Source organism: Rhineura floridana, chromosome 4, assembly GCF_030035675.1.
Source record: "Rhineura floridana isolate rRhiFlo1 chromosome 4, rRhiFlo1.hap2, whole genome shotgun sequence".
Classification (NCBI taxonomy): Eukaryota; Metazoa; Chordata; class Lepidosauria; order Squamata; family Rhineuridae; genus Rhineura; species Rhineura floridana.
The window spans coordinates 158,973,323-158,993,300 of NC_084483.1; the positions used below are offsets into that span (position 1 = coordinate 158,973,323).

A 19,978-nucleotide genomic window follows, 5' to 3' on the forward strand; every position below is an offset into this window, starting at 1 on the left:
CTTTAAAAACGTTTCTTAAAAAATCTTTCAAAACATCTTCTAAGATTAAAAACGTTTAAAAAAAGGTTTAAGAACATATTAAAAAGCAATTCCAACACAGACGCAGACTCTGATAGGTCTCAACTTAAGAAGCTTGTTGAAAGTGGAAGGTCGTCAGTAGGTGTTGAAAAGATAATAGAGATGGCACCTGTCTACTATTTAAGGGGAGGGAATTCCACAGGGTAGGTGCTGCCACAGTTGTTGTTGTTATATGCCTTCAAGTCGATTACGACTTATGGTGACCCTATGGATCAGTGACCTCCAAGAGCATCTATTATAAACCACCATGTTCAGATCTCGTAAGTTCAGGTCTGTGGCTTCCTTTATGGAATCAATCCATCTCTTGTTTGGTCTTCCTCTTTTTCTACTCCTTTCTGTTTTCCCCAGCATTATTGTCTTTTCTAGTGAACCATGTCTTCTTATTATGTGCCCAAAGTATGATAACCTCAGCTTCATCATTTTAGCTTCTAGTGATAATTCCGGTTTAATTTGTTCTAACACCCAATTATTTGTCTTTTTCACAATCCATGGTATGCGCAAAGCTCTCCTCCAACACCACATTTCAAATGAATTGATTTTTCTCTTATCTGCTTTTTTCACTGTCCAACTTTCACATCCATACCTAGAGATCAGCAATACCATGGTCTATATGATCCTGACTTTAGTGTTCAGTGATACATCATTGCATTTCTCCCTCCAATTTTCACACCTCCTTCATCTTGGTCCAATCCTGCTTTCTGTATGGTATGTTCTGCATATAGTTTAAACAAATAGGGTGATAAAATCACCCCCCCCCGTCTCACAGCCTTTCCGAAGGGGAACCAGTCGGTTTCTCCATATTCTGTCCTTACAGTAGCCTCTTGTCCAGAGTATCGGTTGCGCATCAGGACAGTCAGATGCTGTGGCACCCCTGTTTCTTTTAAAGCATTCCATAGTTTTTCATGATCTACACTATCAAAGGCTTTGCTGTAATCTATAAAGCACAGGGTGATTTCCTTCTGAAATTCCTTGCTCAGTTCCATTATCCAACGTATGTTTGTGATATGATCTCTGGTACCTCTTCCTTTTCTAAATCCAGCTTGGAGACTGGCATTTCTCGCTACATATATGGTAAGTGTCTTTGTTGTAGAAACTTGAGCATTACTTTACTTGCATGAGATATTAAGGCAATAGTTTGATAATTACTGCATTCCCTGGGATCCCCTTTCTCTGGAATAATAATACTTAAGATACAGATAAGCAATCAATAAACAACAATTTTTTTAAAAAAAATTAAATGTTCGATTGTTTATTTTTATCTTATTATGAGTATTGTTCATATGTGTCTTATTATGAACAATATTCATAGTAAGATACAAATAAACAAACAACAAATCAATTTAAAAAGATGAAATATTAGCAGCAGTAAAACTTAAAACTACCAGAGTTGGACATTGCCTAGGTCAAATGCACATCTGAACAGCAGCATCTAAACTTGGTGACTAAAACAACGGTACCTGATGGGACCAATTATGCCCATATGTACTGCCTGTCATTTAAGATCATCTGGCTCTGGTCTCCTTTGTGTACCTGGAATGAAAGATGTTAGACTGGCAGGCATGTGGGAGAGGGCCTTTTCAGTTTAGAGAAAGGCGACATGATAGAAGTATATAAAATGATGCATGGCATGGAGAAAGTGGCTAGAGAAAAGATTTTGTCCCTCTCTCAGATGACTCAAACTCAGGCATCCAATGAAGTTGAATGTTGGAAGATTCAAGACAGACAATAAAAAGTACTTCTTCACACAGTGTATAGTTAAACTATGGAATTTGCTCCTACAAGAGGCAGTGATGGCCACCAACTTGAACAACTTTAAAAGATGATTAGACAAATTCATAGTGGATAAGGCTACCAGTGGCTACTAGCCGTGAAGGTTATGCTCTACCTCCATAGTTGAAGGTGGTATGTGTCCAAATACCAGTTGCTGGAAACTGCAGGAGTGAAGAGTGCTCAGGTCTTGCTTGTGGGCTTCCCATGAGTAAGTGGTTGGCCACTGTGAGAGCACTGCTGGACTGGATGGGCCATTGGTCTGATCCAGTAGGCTCTTCTTATGCTCTTACATATTTGAATGCAAGCTGCTGGGGATCATGAGCTGGTGACAGTGCACTCATGTCCTGCTTACAGGGTTCCCATAAGCTTCTGGTTGGCCACTGTGGGAACACGGCACTGGTCTAGATGAGCCATTGGCCTGATCCAGCAGGGCCTTTCCTGTTTTATTTTCCTGTGTACCCAGCCAATGTATTTCATATGGTAGTGGGGCACAGAGCAAAGCTGTATCTGGAGGATTTTTAAAGGCATAGGTGGTCTTCAGATATCCAAGCTACATAGTGCTTTAAAGGTAAGAACCAGCTCTTTGGTCTTGGAAATTAATGGAGAGCCAATGAATAGTACTGGTGGTTTCTGGTCTGAAAAATGGGCTCCCATTATGAACTCTAGCTGCTGCATTCTGTACCGACTGAAGTTTCTGAAACCATCTTCACATATAGTATGTTGCAGTAGTCTAATTCAAAGATGATCATCACAGTCATAATAGTGGCCTAGTCTGTCTTTTCTGGGTGAAGGTGGTGCACTAAGCAAAACTGGGCACAAGTATTCCTAGCCATGGTTGTTACCTAGACTTGTTGGAGCCTTCCTGGATCCAGGAGCACTCTCAAGTTGTTGTTGTTGTTGTTAGATTTATATCCAGCCCTTCCTCCCAGCAGGAGCCCAGGGTGGCAAATCTGGTCCACTAGGCAGAGTGCAAACTCATCTAGAGCAGGGCAAAATCCTATACCCTCTAAATTAGTTAAACCCTTCAGCAACTGACACTGTATTTCTTCCATTATTTAGAGTAATGGTTGAGGGAAGATCATGTTTCCAAATATTAGTTTTTTTTCTACTAACACATTTGTGTTGGTTTTATGAAATGAATTTGATATTGAAAAATTGGACTCTTCAAGAAAGTTAGCTGTTCTTTCTCTCCCCCGAACATCCAAGGTTTAGTCATTTAGAACTGTTGTTCTAGATTGCCCATATTATGATGCTGCAGTGCACATTGTTGGACCTGCTTCCTCTGCTCTGTGGATGGTAGCAGAGCAAAAGCAAGCAAGAGGCAGCTGTAAACGATCTGTAAACACTGCAGGATATACTTCATTGTGTTTTCAAGGAATGTGAAGAATGTTCTTGCATGTTGCATACATCTGTTTGATTTATATCTTGGACGCCTGTATTAAATGCTCAGTTTTCTCACTTCCCTTTCTCTTGACAGCTTTTGTAGCTCCTTAAAAGTATTTTGCTAACTAATACTTCTTGCTCAGAAAGTACCAGTTTTTGAAATCGTTTGTGTAGCTTTATCAAAAAGTAATTTGGCAAAATGCAACTGCTGTCAGCTCTTGTGTCTCACTAGTAAAAAAAAATTTAAAAGCAGAATCTAACAACCTAGAAAAATACTTAGTATTGCTTTTAAGGATGCTATTATTAGATCTCTATTATAATGCAAAGTATATCATCCTTTCTCCCCCTGGTATTCTGTAGTGAACTAAAAGATGGGGTTTATTTGCAAAATCAGAAATACTTTATTGTATTCCAACTGGTATGTCTGGTTTGGAGAAGAGAAGACTGCATTAGGGGAGGGAGAGATGTGATAGCACTCTTCAAATACTCAAAGGGCTGCCACACAAGAGGAGAGCAAACACTTAGCCTCTGCTGCCTCAGAGGACAGGACTAGATTCATTACAGGAAGGTAGATTTTAATTAGACAGTGGAAGAAATGTCATGATAGACAGGCCAGTTTGACAGTGGACCCAACTACTTAGAGGGGTAGAGTCAACTTTCTATTGTGTATGCTCGAGCTTGAGGTTGGACTAAATGCCCTTCAAATCCATGATTTATGAAGGCAGTTGGAATTGCATGTCAAGTTATAGCTCAGGATGATGTCCAATAAGCAATAATTTGCTTTTGGTGATGTGCTTTTTGGCCACCTGTAAAGTAAAAGTGAACTGTCAAGGATCGCTGACCCTATGTGATTGTTACGATGGATGCTGGAGTCTGATGCAAAAGATGGATCTATCCATGAGTTTGAATAGGCATTAGGAACAGCTGGCCATATTGGGCAAAACTTAAACGTGAAGCTTTAACGATAGACTGTAAGGAAAGTTACTCACAGGCCATTGATTAGTCCCAGCATTTCTCCCTGTGGTGCAACCCTCCCATGAATCTGTGGTTACTCACTGCTTGATTTTGATTCCGTATCAACTGTCAACTGTCTCCTCCCTCTCTACATCTTGGGGAAATGCAGTGGCTGTTTAGCAATAGCAATGACACTGAGCATGACTGAAGGAGCCCATGGCAGTATGCAGGAGTTATTTTTAGACCATTCCTTTTGGCAGCTCTCCACAGAGAATCCCAAACTGCTTTGTTTTTTTAAATGAACTTTTGAAGTTTTTAATCAGATGTATGGAGGTGGAGGGAGGAAATCTGATTATATCAGATGCTAAGGATATGCATGTTTATAAATTAAAATGGGAGTGGGGAATAAAGCAAGACTACCATAAAGGCAATAGCAATCCATACATCACTAAAATAATTTAGTTAGGTTAAGAAGGTTGTAGGATGGCTTACTAAAGGGGCAAGTGAATCCTATTCATGATTACTTGTAAATAAGTCCTACTGTATTCATTGAAGTGAACTATCAATTTAAGGGTGCTTAGGACTGCTGATCATAGGGCCCAAGATGGTTGATATAGGGGAAGGTGCTCTATTAGGTATCAAACATGTAAACTGCTTTATAAATCAGAACTTCTGAACTCTAGATTTTTTCCTCTTAAACTTTCACACAGCATCATCTGTATACCTGTGTCTCTCCCCCCCCCCATTGCCACAGCCCCAACTTCTTCTTGTTCCTGATGATGCTAAGCCTCTCTGGAGGTGGATTCCAGGAAATCAGATTTGCTTGTCATGGTGTATGCTGTACCAAAAGATAAGAGGCATTATTGAAGAACACATAAGAAAAAGTGGATGAGGAGCACTTTTTGAAGTGTCTATCTCTTTACTTTTATTTTCCTAATAGGCTCAAGTGTAATGGACCTATCACCCCTATCTTGTTATTTCTAAAGTACTAACATATGCTAGATGCATTACAATAAATAGAAAGTGGCAACAGTTTTTGATTTTAGACTTCTAATATACTTTTGGTTTCCTGTATTTTTGTGTGAACCTAGAAGACAAAAAGAAAAAGGAAGCTCTCATTTTTATGTAATGTCTTTATAATACAACCAGTCAATATAATTCCATCTGGCCAATGTGTTGGTCATTGATCAGAATCTGGTATTTTGTGTATCTGGATGTATAAGTTGCCTCTTCTTTCCCTTCTAGCTGCACATCCTTGACTCTTGGACCCAACTGTGATCGCTTTAAGTTGCATATTCCATATGCTGGCGAAACACTAAAATGTAAGTGTCCAAACTTTAAAATCATCTTCTGATATCCTCCTTTGAGTGTCCTGCCCTTTGGGACTAGGCAGATGGTAACCAGGGAAAGAGTGGGTTCTGTGGAATGCTGTCCCCCATTAAGCTGCCCTGGAAGTTTTAAAATTGAAGGATGAGAGCAACATGTGTCTTAAATAAGATACCTTTTTATCTCATCTCCTTTACATGTTAGTTAAAAAATATGCATGTGTGTTGATTCCCTTTCACCAGTTTGTTAATCAACTTTGTCAGTTGTAACAAGCTGTTTTATTCGTTATGTGCTTCTGGGTCAATAGGTTCTGATGGATTTTAATTGTGTAGATTTTATCCTCTTCACACCGCACCGATGCTTCCTGGCTCTCAGGACAGCCATGGCAGCCCTTCTGCTGCAACCAGGAAATGCCCAGCTTGAGGAGAGAGGCTCCAACCATTCTCCTGTTCAGGAGGGCAAGACTCTATGAGGGAAGAAGGAAGGGCAGTTTTCCCTTCCAGTGCAGCCTTTTTAAACGGTGAGGGCTGGTCTCTTTTACAACTGACATGATCTGATGTGGAAGGTGGGTATTTGGTCTCATAGCTCCCTCTCTTGCTGCTGCTCCTCCATAACAGCAAGAGCAGCAGGGATGGGATGGGGATAAAAAAAACCTGCTGAATTTCCTGCCTGTGCAGGGAACCCAGTGGTGTCTTTGTGGGGGAGAAAGTTGGCCCAGGTGCTTTATCTTATAAAGTGCTGGGAGTAGGAGAAATTGGGCTTGGCAAACAGGCTTCCCCAGGCCACAGGATGAAAGTAAATAAGCAGTAGGCTACTTGCTTCCTTCGGCCAAACTGCAAGCACCAGCTCTCTCCCGCGCAGCCCTCAGTCTCTGGCAGCATGGGGCACTTGGCTTAAAAACGGGAGTTTATAATTATATTGGCATTTTTACTGCTTTTTGTGGAGAGTTGTTTCTGTTCTCATGGTGAAGCTTTTCTATTGTCTGCCCTTCTGTATAGGAGAAAGTTGACAAATCTCAATTCAGACTAAATCTCTCTCACATACATACCAGGCTGCACATCACATCACTCCAAAGCTGACAATAAGGTTTGAAGTCAGTGGGAGAAAACAAGTGGGAAGTGGTCAATGAATCACCCCCTAAAATGTAATCCAAACCCATTAAACTAGTGATGGAAACATGTAATTCAGCGGAGTTAAAGATGGCATCCTACATGATGTGGTAGCCTCTGGTTTTGTGGGTTACCACTTCTAGAGTTCATTCTGTTGCCTACATGCGATTTGTTTTATATTAGATGGAGATCTTTGAAACTGTTAATTGTGCAAGTCACATGTCTCTAATGAAAGAGAAATGGCATCAGGAAACAAATGAGCAACTAGAATTTTTAATCCTGTCTTTACTGCATGTGGTAATAATAGACTATTGTCTGTAAATGACCAGATGTGATAACTATTTCCTTAAAAAGGCCATTTTCATGAGGATTGCTTAGAATAGGCCCTATTTTTGTAGCCAGCTATCAGATTTTGGCATATCTATAAGGAGCTCATATACAAGGAACATGATGCTTAACTGGTGTAAGCTCCTGCTTTTAGGTAGGGTCTAGTTGTTCTCATGACACACTAGTATCCATTATATAATTATTCTTCCAGGGAAGCTTATTAAAACAAAGCAGATCAAACAAAATGGACCAAGCCCCATGTTAATCGGAAGAGCAATCATCAGTCAGATGATTTGATGTCATCTGAGAGATTCAGATATGAGTACCTTGCTGAAGCAGAGCCAGCATGGCTTCTGCAAGGGAAAGTCCTGTCTCAGTAACCTACTAGAATTTTTTGAGAGTGTCAACAAGCATATAGATAGAGGTGATCCAGTGGACATAGTGTACTTAGACTTTCAAAAAGCGTTTGACAAGGTACCTCACCAAAGACTTCTGAGGAAGCTTAGCAGTCATGGAATAAGAGGAGAGGTCCTCTTGTGGATAAGGAATTGGTTGAGAAGCAAAAAGCAGAGAGTAGGAATAAATGGACAGTTATCCCAATGGAGGGCTGTAGAAAGTGGAGTCCCTCAAGGATCAGTATTGGGACCTGTACTTTTCAACTTGTTCATTAATGACCTTGAATTAGGAGTGAGCAGTGAAGTGGCCAAGTTTGCTGACGACACTAAATTGTTCAGGGTTGTTAAAACAAAAAGGGATTGCGAAGAGCTCCAAAAAGACCTCTCCAAACTGAGTGAATGGGCGGAAAAATGGCAAATGCAATTCCATATAAACAAGTGTAAAATTATGCATATTGGAGCAAAAAATCTGAATTTCACATATACGCTCATGGGGTCTGAACTGGCGGTGACCGACCAGGAGAGATACCTCGGGGTTGTAGTGGACAGCACGATGAAAATGTCGACCCAGTGTGCGGCAGCTGTGAAAAAGGCAAATTCCATGCTAGCGATAATTAGGAAAGGTATTGAAAATAAAACAGCCGATATCATCATGCCGTTGTATAAATCTATGGTGCGGCCGCATTTGGAATACTGTGTACAGTTCTGGTCGCCTCATCTCAAAAAGGATATTCTAGAGTTGGAAAAGGTTCAGAAGAGGGCAACCAGAATGATCAAGGGGATGGAGCGACTCCCTTACGAGGAAAGGTTGCAGCATTTGGGGCTTTTTAGTTTAGAGAAAAGGCGGGTCAGAGGAGACATGATAGAAGTGTATAAAATTATGCATGGCATTGAGAAAGTGGATAGAGAAAAGTTCTTCTCCCTCTCTCATAATACTAGAACTCGTGGACATTCAAAGAAGCTGAATGTTGGAAGATTCAGGACAGACAAAAGGAAGTACTTCTTTACTCAGCGCATAGTTAAACTATGGAATTTGCTCCCACAAGATGCAGTAATGGCCACCAGCTTGGACGGCTTTAAAAGAAGATTAGACAAATTCATGGAGGACAGGGCTATCAATGGCTACTAGCCGTGATGGCTGTGCTGTGCCACCCTAGTCAGAGGCAGCATGCTTCTGAAAACCAGTTGCTGGAAGCCTCAGGAGGGGAGAGTGTTCTTGCACTCGGGTCCTGCTTACGGGCTTCCCCCAGGCACCTGGTTGGCCACTGTGAGAACAGGATGCTGGACTAGATGGGCCACTGGCCTGATCCAGCAGGCTCTTCTTATGTTCTTACCGTGGGTGACTTCCTTGGCCCACATGTACAAATTATTGCTTAAAAAAAGGCAATTCAGTATTTGTGGAAGAGGCCCTCTCCTGCAGAATGCTTCTGTATGTAGGGGATGAGATTATATTCTAGGCATCCTAGTCCCAAATTGCATAGGGCTTTGTATACCAGAACCAGTCTGGTAGCTAATTGGCAGTCAATTCAATTCTTTCATCAATATGATGGCAATACTCCACTCCTGTGAGCAGTCGAGCTGCCGCATTTTGCACTAGCTGCAGCTTCTGGGTTCACATCGAGCACATTGCAGTAAACCAGTCTGCAGGTTGCCAATATATAAACAACAGTGCTGTTCCAATTGTCCCGGCCCAGAAATGGCTGTATATGTTTGCTAGGATATATGTGTGTCACAAGGTAGAGTTGACCATTGAACCGCACTGTCACTGAGTCTATTTTCCATCAAGTCTGCAAAACTGTAACTAGGGGGAGTTATGTCTTAGCCCAGTCTGGGAACGGACTGCCAAGGCCGTTGCTATGGTAACCATCTGATAGATTGGGAAAGTTCCAACAGAGTCTGTAAGTTGTGTCTTCTGAATTATGCCTCTGAACTGAGAGGTTCTCTTCTGTGTCATGTCTTTGAACTGAGAACTTCTCTCCTGGGGGGGGAGCAACTCTACATGTAATCTTAAAGCCTTAAGCCGTAATGTCTTAATAAAGACTCTTAATATGCTCTAATGCTCTGAAGAAGTTTCTTGCTCAACTTAACTCCAAAGTAATGTATGCTGTTTCACGCAACAACGCACACACGTCAACAGGGTTATGGGCCCAGATCCACAGCGCATTACACGGGAGTAAGTGGCTGCTCTGAACGGCAGACGGAATTCCAGAGGGCAGCTTGATTGATTGTACCAGACGGAGGTGAGCAACATGGCTGTAAACCTGTCTGGGGGAGGCTTGCCAATGGAAAGATTGACGGAAAAGAATTATGGCAGCTGGAAGCCGAGGATGCGGGCTTTGCTGATAAAAGAGGATTTATGGGACACAATAGATGGACCCACTCCGCCGGTACTGACTGCGGCCTGGACGCGTAGAGATCAGAAGGCGCAGGCTTTTATACTTCTGGCTCTATCTGACTCTCAACTGCTACACGTGAGAGATTTTACAAACGCCAAACAGATGTGGGATGTGTTGGAGGCTCTTCATGTGCAACAGACTGCGGGATCTAGATTGTGTTTGGCACGGAAGCTTTACCAGATGCGCTTCACGGGTGAGTGCGAAATGAGTGAGCATCTCACGGAATTCAGACGCCTGTTTGCTGAGCTGACGGACCGAGGCGTCGAACACTCTGAACTTCAGAAGACCTATCTGATCCTGGCTTCGCTCAATGGGACTTGGAATAATATGGTCATGGCTTTCGAAGCCATGCCTGACGGAGGTCTGAACATTGCCTTTATTGAGGAAAAACTGACCCAGGAATGGCAGCGGAGACAAGAGGCGAAAAGTGCTGAGGAAAAGCAAAGAGCCAAGCTGAAAGAAGAAAGCAGCTGCAGACAGGAAAACAAGCGGGAGCAGCAGCGGCTGAAGTCTTGTTTTGCCTGTGGGGCTCGTGGGCATCTTCAAAGAGACTGTGCAATCAAGCGAAACTCCAGGGACGGAGGCTTGAAGCAGGGAAGTGTGAACTTTGTTTGTAAACAGAAGCCACAAACTTTAGCACCTATTGACTGGCTTGTTGACAGCAGGGCAAGCCATATATTAATCAAAGACAGAAGTTTGTTTTACACTTCAGAAAAAGTGCAGGATTTTGTGCAACTTGCTGATGGATCACAGAAACGGGTGGAAGCCCGAGGACTGGTGAGATTTAATAAACTTGGGATAATGTCAGAATGTTTGTTTGTTCCAGAATTGGCTCATAATATTTTATCAGTTCAAAAACTGGTGTATTCTGGGTATTGTTTAACATTTGATAGAGGAAAATGTTTTATACAGAGAAGAGGCAAATTGTCTGTCAGGGTTTTATGACACAAGGGATGTTTAGAATGACCGTGGGTGTGAAGTGTGCTAATGCCTTGAGTTTAATGGGGCGGAAACAGAATGACGGTCAGAGCTTTAAGAAGACAGCTGCTAAAAGCACACAGCCACAGTATTCATGTAATGCAGTCAGGCTGATGCTTGAAAGAGTGCATCGCAGCCGAGTTTACAAGCCACAGGGTAAGAGACGTGGCAAACGTGCACCTAGAGCACAAGAGAATGCATATTTCAGAGTTTGGTGTCCAGAAACACAAGCGCAAACATTTAAACCAGATCTTAACATAAATCTGAAAGGCACGAAGACAAAGAGTCTGGTTTTGTCAGGAGCAAAGACAGGAGGTCTTGAATGTTTTGTGGATGCAGATCATGCAGGGGAGCTGAGCAGACGTAAGTCAACCTCTGGCATAGTTGTGATGTGGCACGGGTCATGCATTGACTGGAGCAGCAAGAAACAAAACATGGTGGCTGACATAATGACCAAGCCTTTGTGTGAGGAGAAATTTAGCAAACTGGTGACAAGGCTTGGAATGAGCCAAAGTTTGATTGAATAAAGTTCTAGCTAAATGTACAGAGATGTTCTGAAATGTACTGTAATGTACTGAGATGTAATTCTGAACTGTACTGAAATGTATTGCAAGATGTATTGGAGAAATGTATTGTTGTTATTGTTGTAATGAATTACAGACATGATGGGAAAATGGGGGGATTGTTGACTATTGAACCGCACTGTCACTGTGTCTGTTTTCCATCAAGTCTGCAAAACTGTAACTAGGGGGAGTTATGTCTTAGCCCAGTCTGGGAACGGACTGCCAAGGCCGTTGCTATGGTAACCATCTGATAGACTGGGAAAGTTCCAACAGAGTCTGTAAGTTGTGTCTTCTGAATTATGCCTCTGAACTGTGAGGCTGGTCTTCTGTGTCATGTCTTTGAACTGAGCACTTCTCTCCTGGGGGGGGGGAGCAACTCTACATGTAATCTTAAAGCCTTAAGCCGTAATGTCTTAATAAAGACTCTTAATATGCTCTAATGCTCTGAAGAAGTTTCTTGCTCAACTTAACTCCAAAGTAATGTATGCTGTTTCACGCAACGACGCACACACGTCAACAGGTAGTACAGCATTTGGCTGGTAAGTTGCTATGGCAAAATACTTGGGTTGGCAAGGTATTTTTTTAATGCAAATGCAAGTCATGTAATGTAATATTTATAAACATGCAAGATACACTTGAATATTTTCATAATTTTATATGAATAAAAAGATAAAACTTTTGTCTTAATATACAACCTTCTTGTCGATTTGTAGAAGATTGCTTTAAGCTTAGTTCAAACAAGAAAATTACCCTGCAGTATCATGTAAATAATATGAAGCACAAAAGAGTCAGGGTGGTACATAGAGGTAATGAAGTGACCTCTGTTCAAACCCCTGTTCATCCATGGAGTTGTCTAGGTGACCTTTTGTCAGTTGCTAAATTAACATAACCTAATGTGCCACACATGATGGTTGTGAAGTTAAAATGGGATGATAACCATCCTGTATCCTGCTCTGATGTTCATAGAGGAAGGCATAGGAATATGATGAACTAAATCTAAAAATGGTTACAATGCCGTAGGTGAGACTTGCCGCAAGATGATTATTGTCAGACCTGTATAATATTGCAACTGCAAGAATATACTTCAGTGTTATGATTCTTGTAAATATAATGACTTTCCAATATCAGTTATGTCTTTTTACAAATCCATGTTATGGACTAGTAACAAGGTGGCTTTTGGGTGAATAGATCTTACCCAACGAAAATAGAATAGGTGAATAGGTGAATATTCAGGTGAATAGAACGAAAAATGTTGTAAGTGGCAAGCCCTGATAAGAAGGAATACATATTAAAAGTCATGCAAATATAGAAGTGATACAGATGTTAACAAATAGCAAATGAAAAGTGTTAATTTTTGAAAGTGTTATAAATGATAATATTTGTGGGTCTGTAGAAAATGTCTTTTAATTGGTGAAGGACGTTCATAATGTCAAGCGCTGGAAATACTTACTGTAAGAAGGCAACATACAGAAAAACCAGACATCCTGGTGCTAGAGGTATGGCTCTTATCTTTCAAGAGCAGAATAATTCTATGAAAGAAGGCAACAGAATGTCGTAATAAGAACGTTTTGAAACTTTCATGGTTTTCTCTTGTGAGGCTGGTGCTGGTGAAGTGCCTACTTCCTTTGTGGCTAACCGCTACATCCTCTCTGTAAGAGACTAGGTTTTTTCCACAAATCATCAATCATAACAGCTGCCATGCTACAAATTCAGGTAGTCTGTTCTGGTGCGTTAATCAGTTGGCATTTTAGAAGTATAGTTGCAAAATCCAGCCTGTTTTTCCATAATATTTAGAAATATTTTCTCTCAGTTGAAAACAGTAGGAAAACTGAATTTATCATGTTGGAAACTGATTTTGTAACAACACAATACATCTCACTTTGAAACTGATAACTAATCACATCATACTGTTGTCCAATTGTTGAAAGTTCCTTGGCTTTCATATGTGAACCAATATTTCATATTGCACTTGGGTTTATTATTTGCCCTTGTTTAATAAAATAAATAAATAAATAAATAAATTTAATTTTTGTGTCGCCTATCTGGCCGAAACCACTCTAGGCGACGTACAACATTAAAGTTCAAATACAATATAAATACATAATAAAATACAGTGCAGTCAACAATAATCATTTTAAAAGCAGCAGTACAGAACAGTTTAGGGCCATCAATAGACAGTTTTAAAACAATATAAAGAAATTAGCCCACCCCGGGGATCCCAAAGGCCTGTCCAAAGAGCCATGTTTTCAAGGCTCGGCGAAATGTATCTAGGGAAGGGGCATGGTGAAGATCGAACGGGAGGGAGTTCCAGAGAGTGGGGGCCGCCACTGAGAATGCCCTCTCTCTAGTCCCCACCAACCTAGCTGTTTTCGTTGGTGGGACGGAGAGAAGGCCCTGTGTGGCTGATCTGGTCGGGCAGCTTAGTTGGTGGTACTGGAGGTGCTCCTTCAGGTAAACTGGGCCGAGACCGTATAGGGATTTAAAGGTTAAGACCAACACCTTGAATTGGGCCCGGAAAACAACTGGAAGCCAATGTAGATGAATTAACACCAGCGTGATGTGATCACGGCGGCGGCTGTTTGTAAGCAGGCGTGCCGCCGCATTCTGCACCAGTTGTAGTTTCCGGACCGTTTTCAAGGGTAACCCCACGTAGAGCGCATTGCAGTAGTCTAATCGAGAGGTGACCAGGGCATGTACCACCAGTGGGAGCTGATGAATAGGGAGGTAGGGTTGCAACCTCCGTATGAGGTGTAGTTGATACCAAGCTGCCCGGCTCACTGCCGAAATCTGAGCCTCCATGAACAGCTTGGAATCAAGAACAACCCCGAGGCTGCGGACCTGATCCCTCAGGGGTAATCTTACCCCATTAAGATTCAGGTCAGCAACACCCAACTTTCCCCTGTCACCCACAAGTAGCACCTCGGTCTTATCAGGATTGAGCTTCAGCCTGTTTCTTCCCATCCACCCACTCACGGATTCCAGGCACTTGGACAAGGTCTCTGCAGCCAACTCCGGTGAAGATTTAAAGGAGAGATAGAGCTGCGTGTCATCAGCATATTGGTGACATCGCAGCCCAAAACTCCTGATGATAGCTCCCAGCGGTTTTACATAGATGTTAAATAGCATGGGAGAGAGGATAGAACCCTGTGGCACACCACAAGTGGGGGGCCAAGGGTCTGAAACCTCATCTCCCAATGCTACCTGTTGATGCCTGTCTCTTGAAGTTCATCAAATACTGATTTTGCTAAGACTATCAATCCTCATTGTGATCCTATGAAGCAAAAAAGATTAGTGCAGTTCAGATATAGTTTAGTTCATAGTTCCCTTTGTTTATATTTCACTTTTCTATTAGAATAAAAACCAGAGCTGCTTGCAATAGAAACACACAGTATAACAGACACATAATTAAAAATAGGCATCAGTATAAGAGCCCGGAGTATTGTCATTTAGGCAATGCTTAAAAACTAGAATATCAAATTAGGATCTGATCCTGGTTTGTAAGTAGCACTAAAATCACAGAACCCTGGTTTCAGTGGCCTAGTTCTCATGTCATGCTAAGCCAAACTATGGCTTAGTGGGACTTCGCAGGCTCCCGGAAAGGCGCTCGCAGCCACTTTGCTCCTCCCTGGTCCTTCTTGCTGCTGTTCCACACTGAGCTAAGCCAAAGATTGCCTTAGCATGATGTCCAAACTGGGGCTTATTGTTAAGTACTGTCCCTGCTCAATATGAGCTGTAACCAAGGTTCGTTGATGTGTGAACTGTCATGGGAAACTGTGGTTGGACAAACTATCATATGTTTGTTGAAGGGACGGGTGAGGAGGCATGATGGCACAAGACTCATTCTTGGTCCAATAAACCATGGATTGTCATACCAAGATTCCTATGTCTGAACTGGGCTATTGAATTGTAACTCAACAATACTTCCTATATGTAATTGTTCCTTTATAGATCCAGCTCTTGGATTTGTCCAGGAAAAGTCCCATCCTATCCCAGCATTCCAAGCTATACTACTTCCCTCGTCTTCACTCATTCATACCTCTGTGTCTCAAGGACCCTGCTTCCTAATCCATTTTTGTCTTACTATTCCCTTTTGTCTCTGAGTTGCAAAGGACCTGTACTTCTCAAATGACTGACGCTACTTTGCCATCTTTTTGTAGCTGCTTGCTCAGCACCTCCTATTTGGGCTAGGGTTCTTGTGCCTTTAATAGCTGAATGGCAGGCAGAAATTCAACAGGTCAAGCCTTTTCTTGTATGGAAATACAATTATGGGAGAGGATTCTCCATGACTGTACTTCCTCTAATTTTGTGTTATGCCATGCCCCCCATGACAGCCATTTGTGATTGGCACTCATGGCACTCCCTCAAAATTCAAAATGTGCCCACTGGTCCAAAAAACCACATAAATTAACAAGTAAAATAAAAATAGAGCATAAGGGATACAGTAGAAGAAAGCAGAAACTTGGCATAGCCCTTGTTTCTCAAAAGTTGTCTGGAAGAGAGAAGTGTTTCACTTGTATCTCAAAAGAAGGCAGGGAAGCGATCAGCCAAACCTCCCTTGGGAAGGTGTTCTGTAATCTGAGGGTGACAAATGGAAAACAGAAACCTTCTTCTGAATATGACTAAGCTAGCCTCCAATTATTATTATTATTATTATTATTATTTCAATTTATATACCGCCCTTAGCAGAATAGCTCTCAGGGCGGTGAACAAACAAGATAAAATACAATATATCATAATAAAAATCATAAAAACATATACAAACAAACAACAACAAAAACTACAAAAACACAATACGACAAAAATTAAAAATACGGATTAAAAGATTAAAATGGTTAAGAAAATTAAAATGCCTGGGATTCTGATGATTAAAAAGGAAAGGGACTGCCTTCAAGTCGATTCCGACTTATGGGCGACCCTATGAATAGGATTAGAGAACATGAAGTGATAATGACCTCGGCATGTGGGCAGGTATGTATGGGAATAGGTGGCTCTTCATGTACTTCAACCCCAGTTTGTTTATAAGTCAAAACTTGCCTGGAAACCAACTGGGGTCAGTATGATGGGTAGTTTTACTATGGTCACTGCATTCTGGACTGCTGTTTCTAAACTGTGTTCAGAGGCAGCCTTATATAGATATATATGTCATATTAAATTATATCACAGGTTCATAATAATACATTTTTCCATTAGAACAATATTTTAAGGAACTACTAGGGATAACTAAGAAATAACTACATTTTCTGGACTTAGACTGGGAGACTTTTTTAAGTATAGAATTTGTGTACATAAGTTCTCTTAAAGAAAATTCTTTAGATTAGGGGTTCCCAAACTGGTCTGTGAGCTTTGTTCAGGTGGTCCACGGCATGTCTGCATTAAATATTCATAGTGATGTTTAATTGTATTTTTATTGCTTCTTTTATTTCTTATATTGGATGTTATTCTATATTGCATGCAAATTGTAATACAATAGAATACGATATAAAAAATAAACAGTAAAAATACAAGTAAAAATCATGCAGGATCTAGCACAGCACATTACAACTGCTACAGCAGGCTGATAAATTCATTAAGTAGTCTACCAGTATTCAGGTGGTCCATAGGGAAAAAGTTTGGGAACCACTGGTTTAGAAACAGTGCTAAACCATGGTTTAGCATTAGAAGAATAAGCCTCACCATAGTCAGTATGTATTGACAGTTTTGCTATGGTGATAGTTAAGATATTTTCCTTGCTTGTTTCAGGGGATATAATTTTTAATGCCCACTATCCAGAACTGCCACCTGACTTCATCTTTGGAGAGGATGCTGAATTCCTGCCTGATCCATCGGCCTTACATGTGAGTACATATGCAGTATTTTGAGTGCAGCCATTACACTTGGCTTACTTATGGCCCTCAAGCTCTGGAATGATGTGTATTCATCCACCTTCATTTTGGAAAACCTTGCTTGTTCCATCAGGCATTTGGTGGTGATTATTTATTGCTCACATTAGCGGATTCTTTGCATTTTAATGTTTTGTGTATTTTTCACTGTATTTGGCTAATGATGTGTTTGAATTTTAATAATTATTATTAACTACTTTCAACTATTTGTTGCGGCAGCAGACTGAAAATGCATGAAAGAACAATAAGATAAGCTGAAGAGAAATTTTCTAGTCTTACCAAGATTTTCATCTTGTATTTTCACTGTTGGTTGAGTACATGCATGTTCTTTCACCCTCCCATTAATTGGGTTTACTTCTAAATTTCATATTTCAGGGTGTTGTCAATAGTTGTTCAGTCAGTGGCTTATAGAGAAAATAACTGCTATAAGTGTTCGTTTTCATAAAGACTACATTACCGTTAGCTGAAAAATGTAATCCTGGAGAAAGTCCGAAGACACTTTCCATTGCCTGACAGAATTATGACATTCGGGTTTACTTTTCTCAGCTACTGCTGAACAAGTTTGCATCTTTTGCTTTGGCTTTACAATAATTTTGCTTTTTTTGATAAACCTGCTGACACCAGGCTGGCCCAGAGCTTGGAAAAGTTACTTTTTTGAACTACAACTCCCAACAGCCCAATCCAGTGGCCATGCTGGCTGGGGCTGATGGGAGTTGTAGTTCAAAAAAGTAACTTTTCCACGCTCTGCTGGCCCTTAAGGTGATCACATTATTTCTTTAAGATGGAAGGATGATGTGGGATCTTGTTTTTCCAGCTGCTGTTACTGAGCTGAACTTTAACTGTTGCTTTTCTGCCTTTCTGAATCAATCCATTCTCATTTTTTGTAAGCAGGAACATTCTTGTCTTGATATAGCAGTCCTTTGAAGGATGACAAAACTGTACAATAGTTCTTATTTGGGTAAGATGTGGTCTGGGGGGTGGGGAATGAGGAACTCTCTTTCCATATACCCCTCTCTTGGAACCCTGAGAGTGGGATTGTGGAGAGCAGAAGGCAAGCAGCAGCATTCAGGGAGAGAAATTACTAAATCTGAGTGAAAGGAGAGGCCATGGGAGACATGTCAGCTAATGTCTTTGGCTCTCTCACCATAAAACTTCTTGATATGGGCCTAATAATCAGTTAGACTTGCCTTTAATAAACATTGTGTGGACTTTAAGAAGGGCTGATTTTATAATACAGAAAGTGCTGTTTGAGAGGTTGAGCATTGTCAGTCCTGTTTTAATATCTTGAAGCGTGGAAATGGTGGGGGTCTATTGTTGCAAGGCTTTGAAAGTGAAGAGTTAAGAGCATGTGTTGTAATAAGGATAGGCATGCTTTGAGGAAGGGAGGATGCCAGAGTCAAGTTTGTTAGATGGATAACATTTTGTTAATTAGCATCATGATCATAAATAGCGTTGCTGAAAACCACAGCTAAAATGTGGACGTCATTGTGTAATGCACAAAACAGATCATCCCTCCCTTGAGGAGCTGTTTTTGTTGCACCATGTTTATATTATGGAGAGAGACTCCGTCATGGCTAATTACATATGTCAAACAGTGCTGGCTATAAGAAGGAAGACTATAACCTTTTCCTTAGTAAGAGCCAGCTGTACTTTTTAAGTCATGATCAAGGAGCCATATTGTTGGACATATTCTGTCATGCTCATGTTCTCATGCTTTATGTGCCTTGCCAGTCTTAATTCCTGACCAATGAGCATAATCAATTTTTTTATTGTAGAAAATACAACCTGTAAGTTGTTGCTGTTTATTGTTCTTGCAAGCCCAGGATAGCGCCATTAGAATACTAGTGGGAAAGTCTCTGGCTTCCTGGCTTTGGGTTAGTACAGCAGCCTATGCATCCTTCTCTGCATCCTTGTGGTGCAGTTCAGTTTAGGGTTAGATTGTTACACTGCAATCCAGTACATGTCTACTCAGAAATAAGCTCAATAGGGTTCAATGGGACTTACTCCCAGGTAAGTGTGTACTGTACTGCTGCCTTAGTTTGCTAAATTGTTGGATTCTCACCACTACCCCTACCACCCTACTTTCATTGCTAAGCTTTGCTGGCTTCATTAGTGTTAACCTGTTACATTATCACTGTGTTAAATTGCATTGAGCAAGGTAATATTGATTTGCAAGTCCTTCAACCCCTCTCCCCCAAATCATGTTGCTTTCTTGTTCAACTAGGCCACTCATTATGGCATGGTTTGAATGTGAAATATTATCCTTGGCTAAATCTGGGTCTCGTCAGTAGCTGGGTTGAAAACGTCCTGGGATTTCTGTGTATATCATCTTGAAGTCCATAATGGAAGAAAGGAGGGTTATAAATGCTAGGAAAATTTCTACTAATTTCTACTAATATTGTTGGAAGAAGTTAGAAGTGATTGTACTTTCTGATATTATTATCTTATGCTGAGAGGAGACTCCTGTTCCCCTGACAGAGCTCCAGTGGCCAGAGTGGTTTGACAGTCAGCCGCTCTGACTGAAGCTCTATGAGGGGAACAGGACATCTCCTAGCAAATCTCAGCACCATTCACTAACTACACTTCCCAGGATTCTTTGGGAGAAGCCATGACTTTGTAAAGTGAAATAAAGGTCTGGTGTGGATGTGGCCAGGGACAGTTTTGGTTTAAATTTGGGTGGGAGGCTACATGTGCCTGCTGTAGGATAAAAAGTTGGGGAAATTGCTGAAAAGCAATGATACTGTTCAAAAAGCATGCAAATGGTCAAATCTGCCCTCCCCTCCTCCTCCCTCTTATCCCCTTCCTCTTGCACCTCCCCCC

The 19,978-nt window shown here is 41.2% G+C and overlaps 1 protein-coding gene across 3 annotated transcripts in view; it reads left to right on the plus strand.

The window, feature by feature from the left end:
* Positions 1–19,978, plus strand: part of BABAM2 (BRISC and BRCA1 A complex member 2) — a 227,782-nt gene that overhangs the window by 14,475 nt on the left and 193,329 nt on the right. For all 3 annotated transcript variants that reach the window (XM_061624941.1, XM_061624940.1, XM_061624939.1), the window contains exons 3-4: positions 5,431–5,507; positions 17,019–17,113. In XM_061624941.1, coding sequence (XP_061480925.1) covers positions 5,431–5,507; positions 17,019–17,113 — 172 coding nt within the window. The remainder of the gene's footprint in view (positions 1–5,430; positions 5,508–17,018; positions 17,114–19,978) is intronic.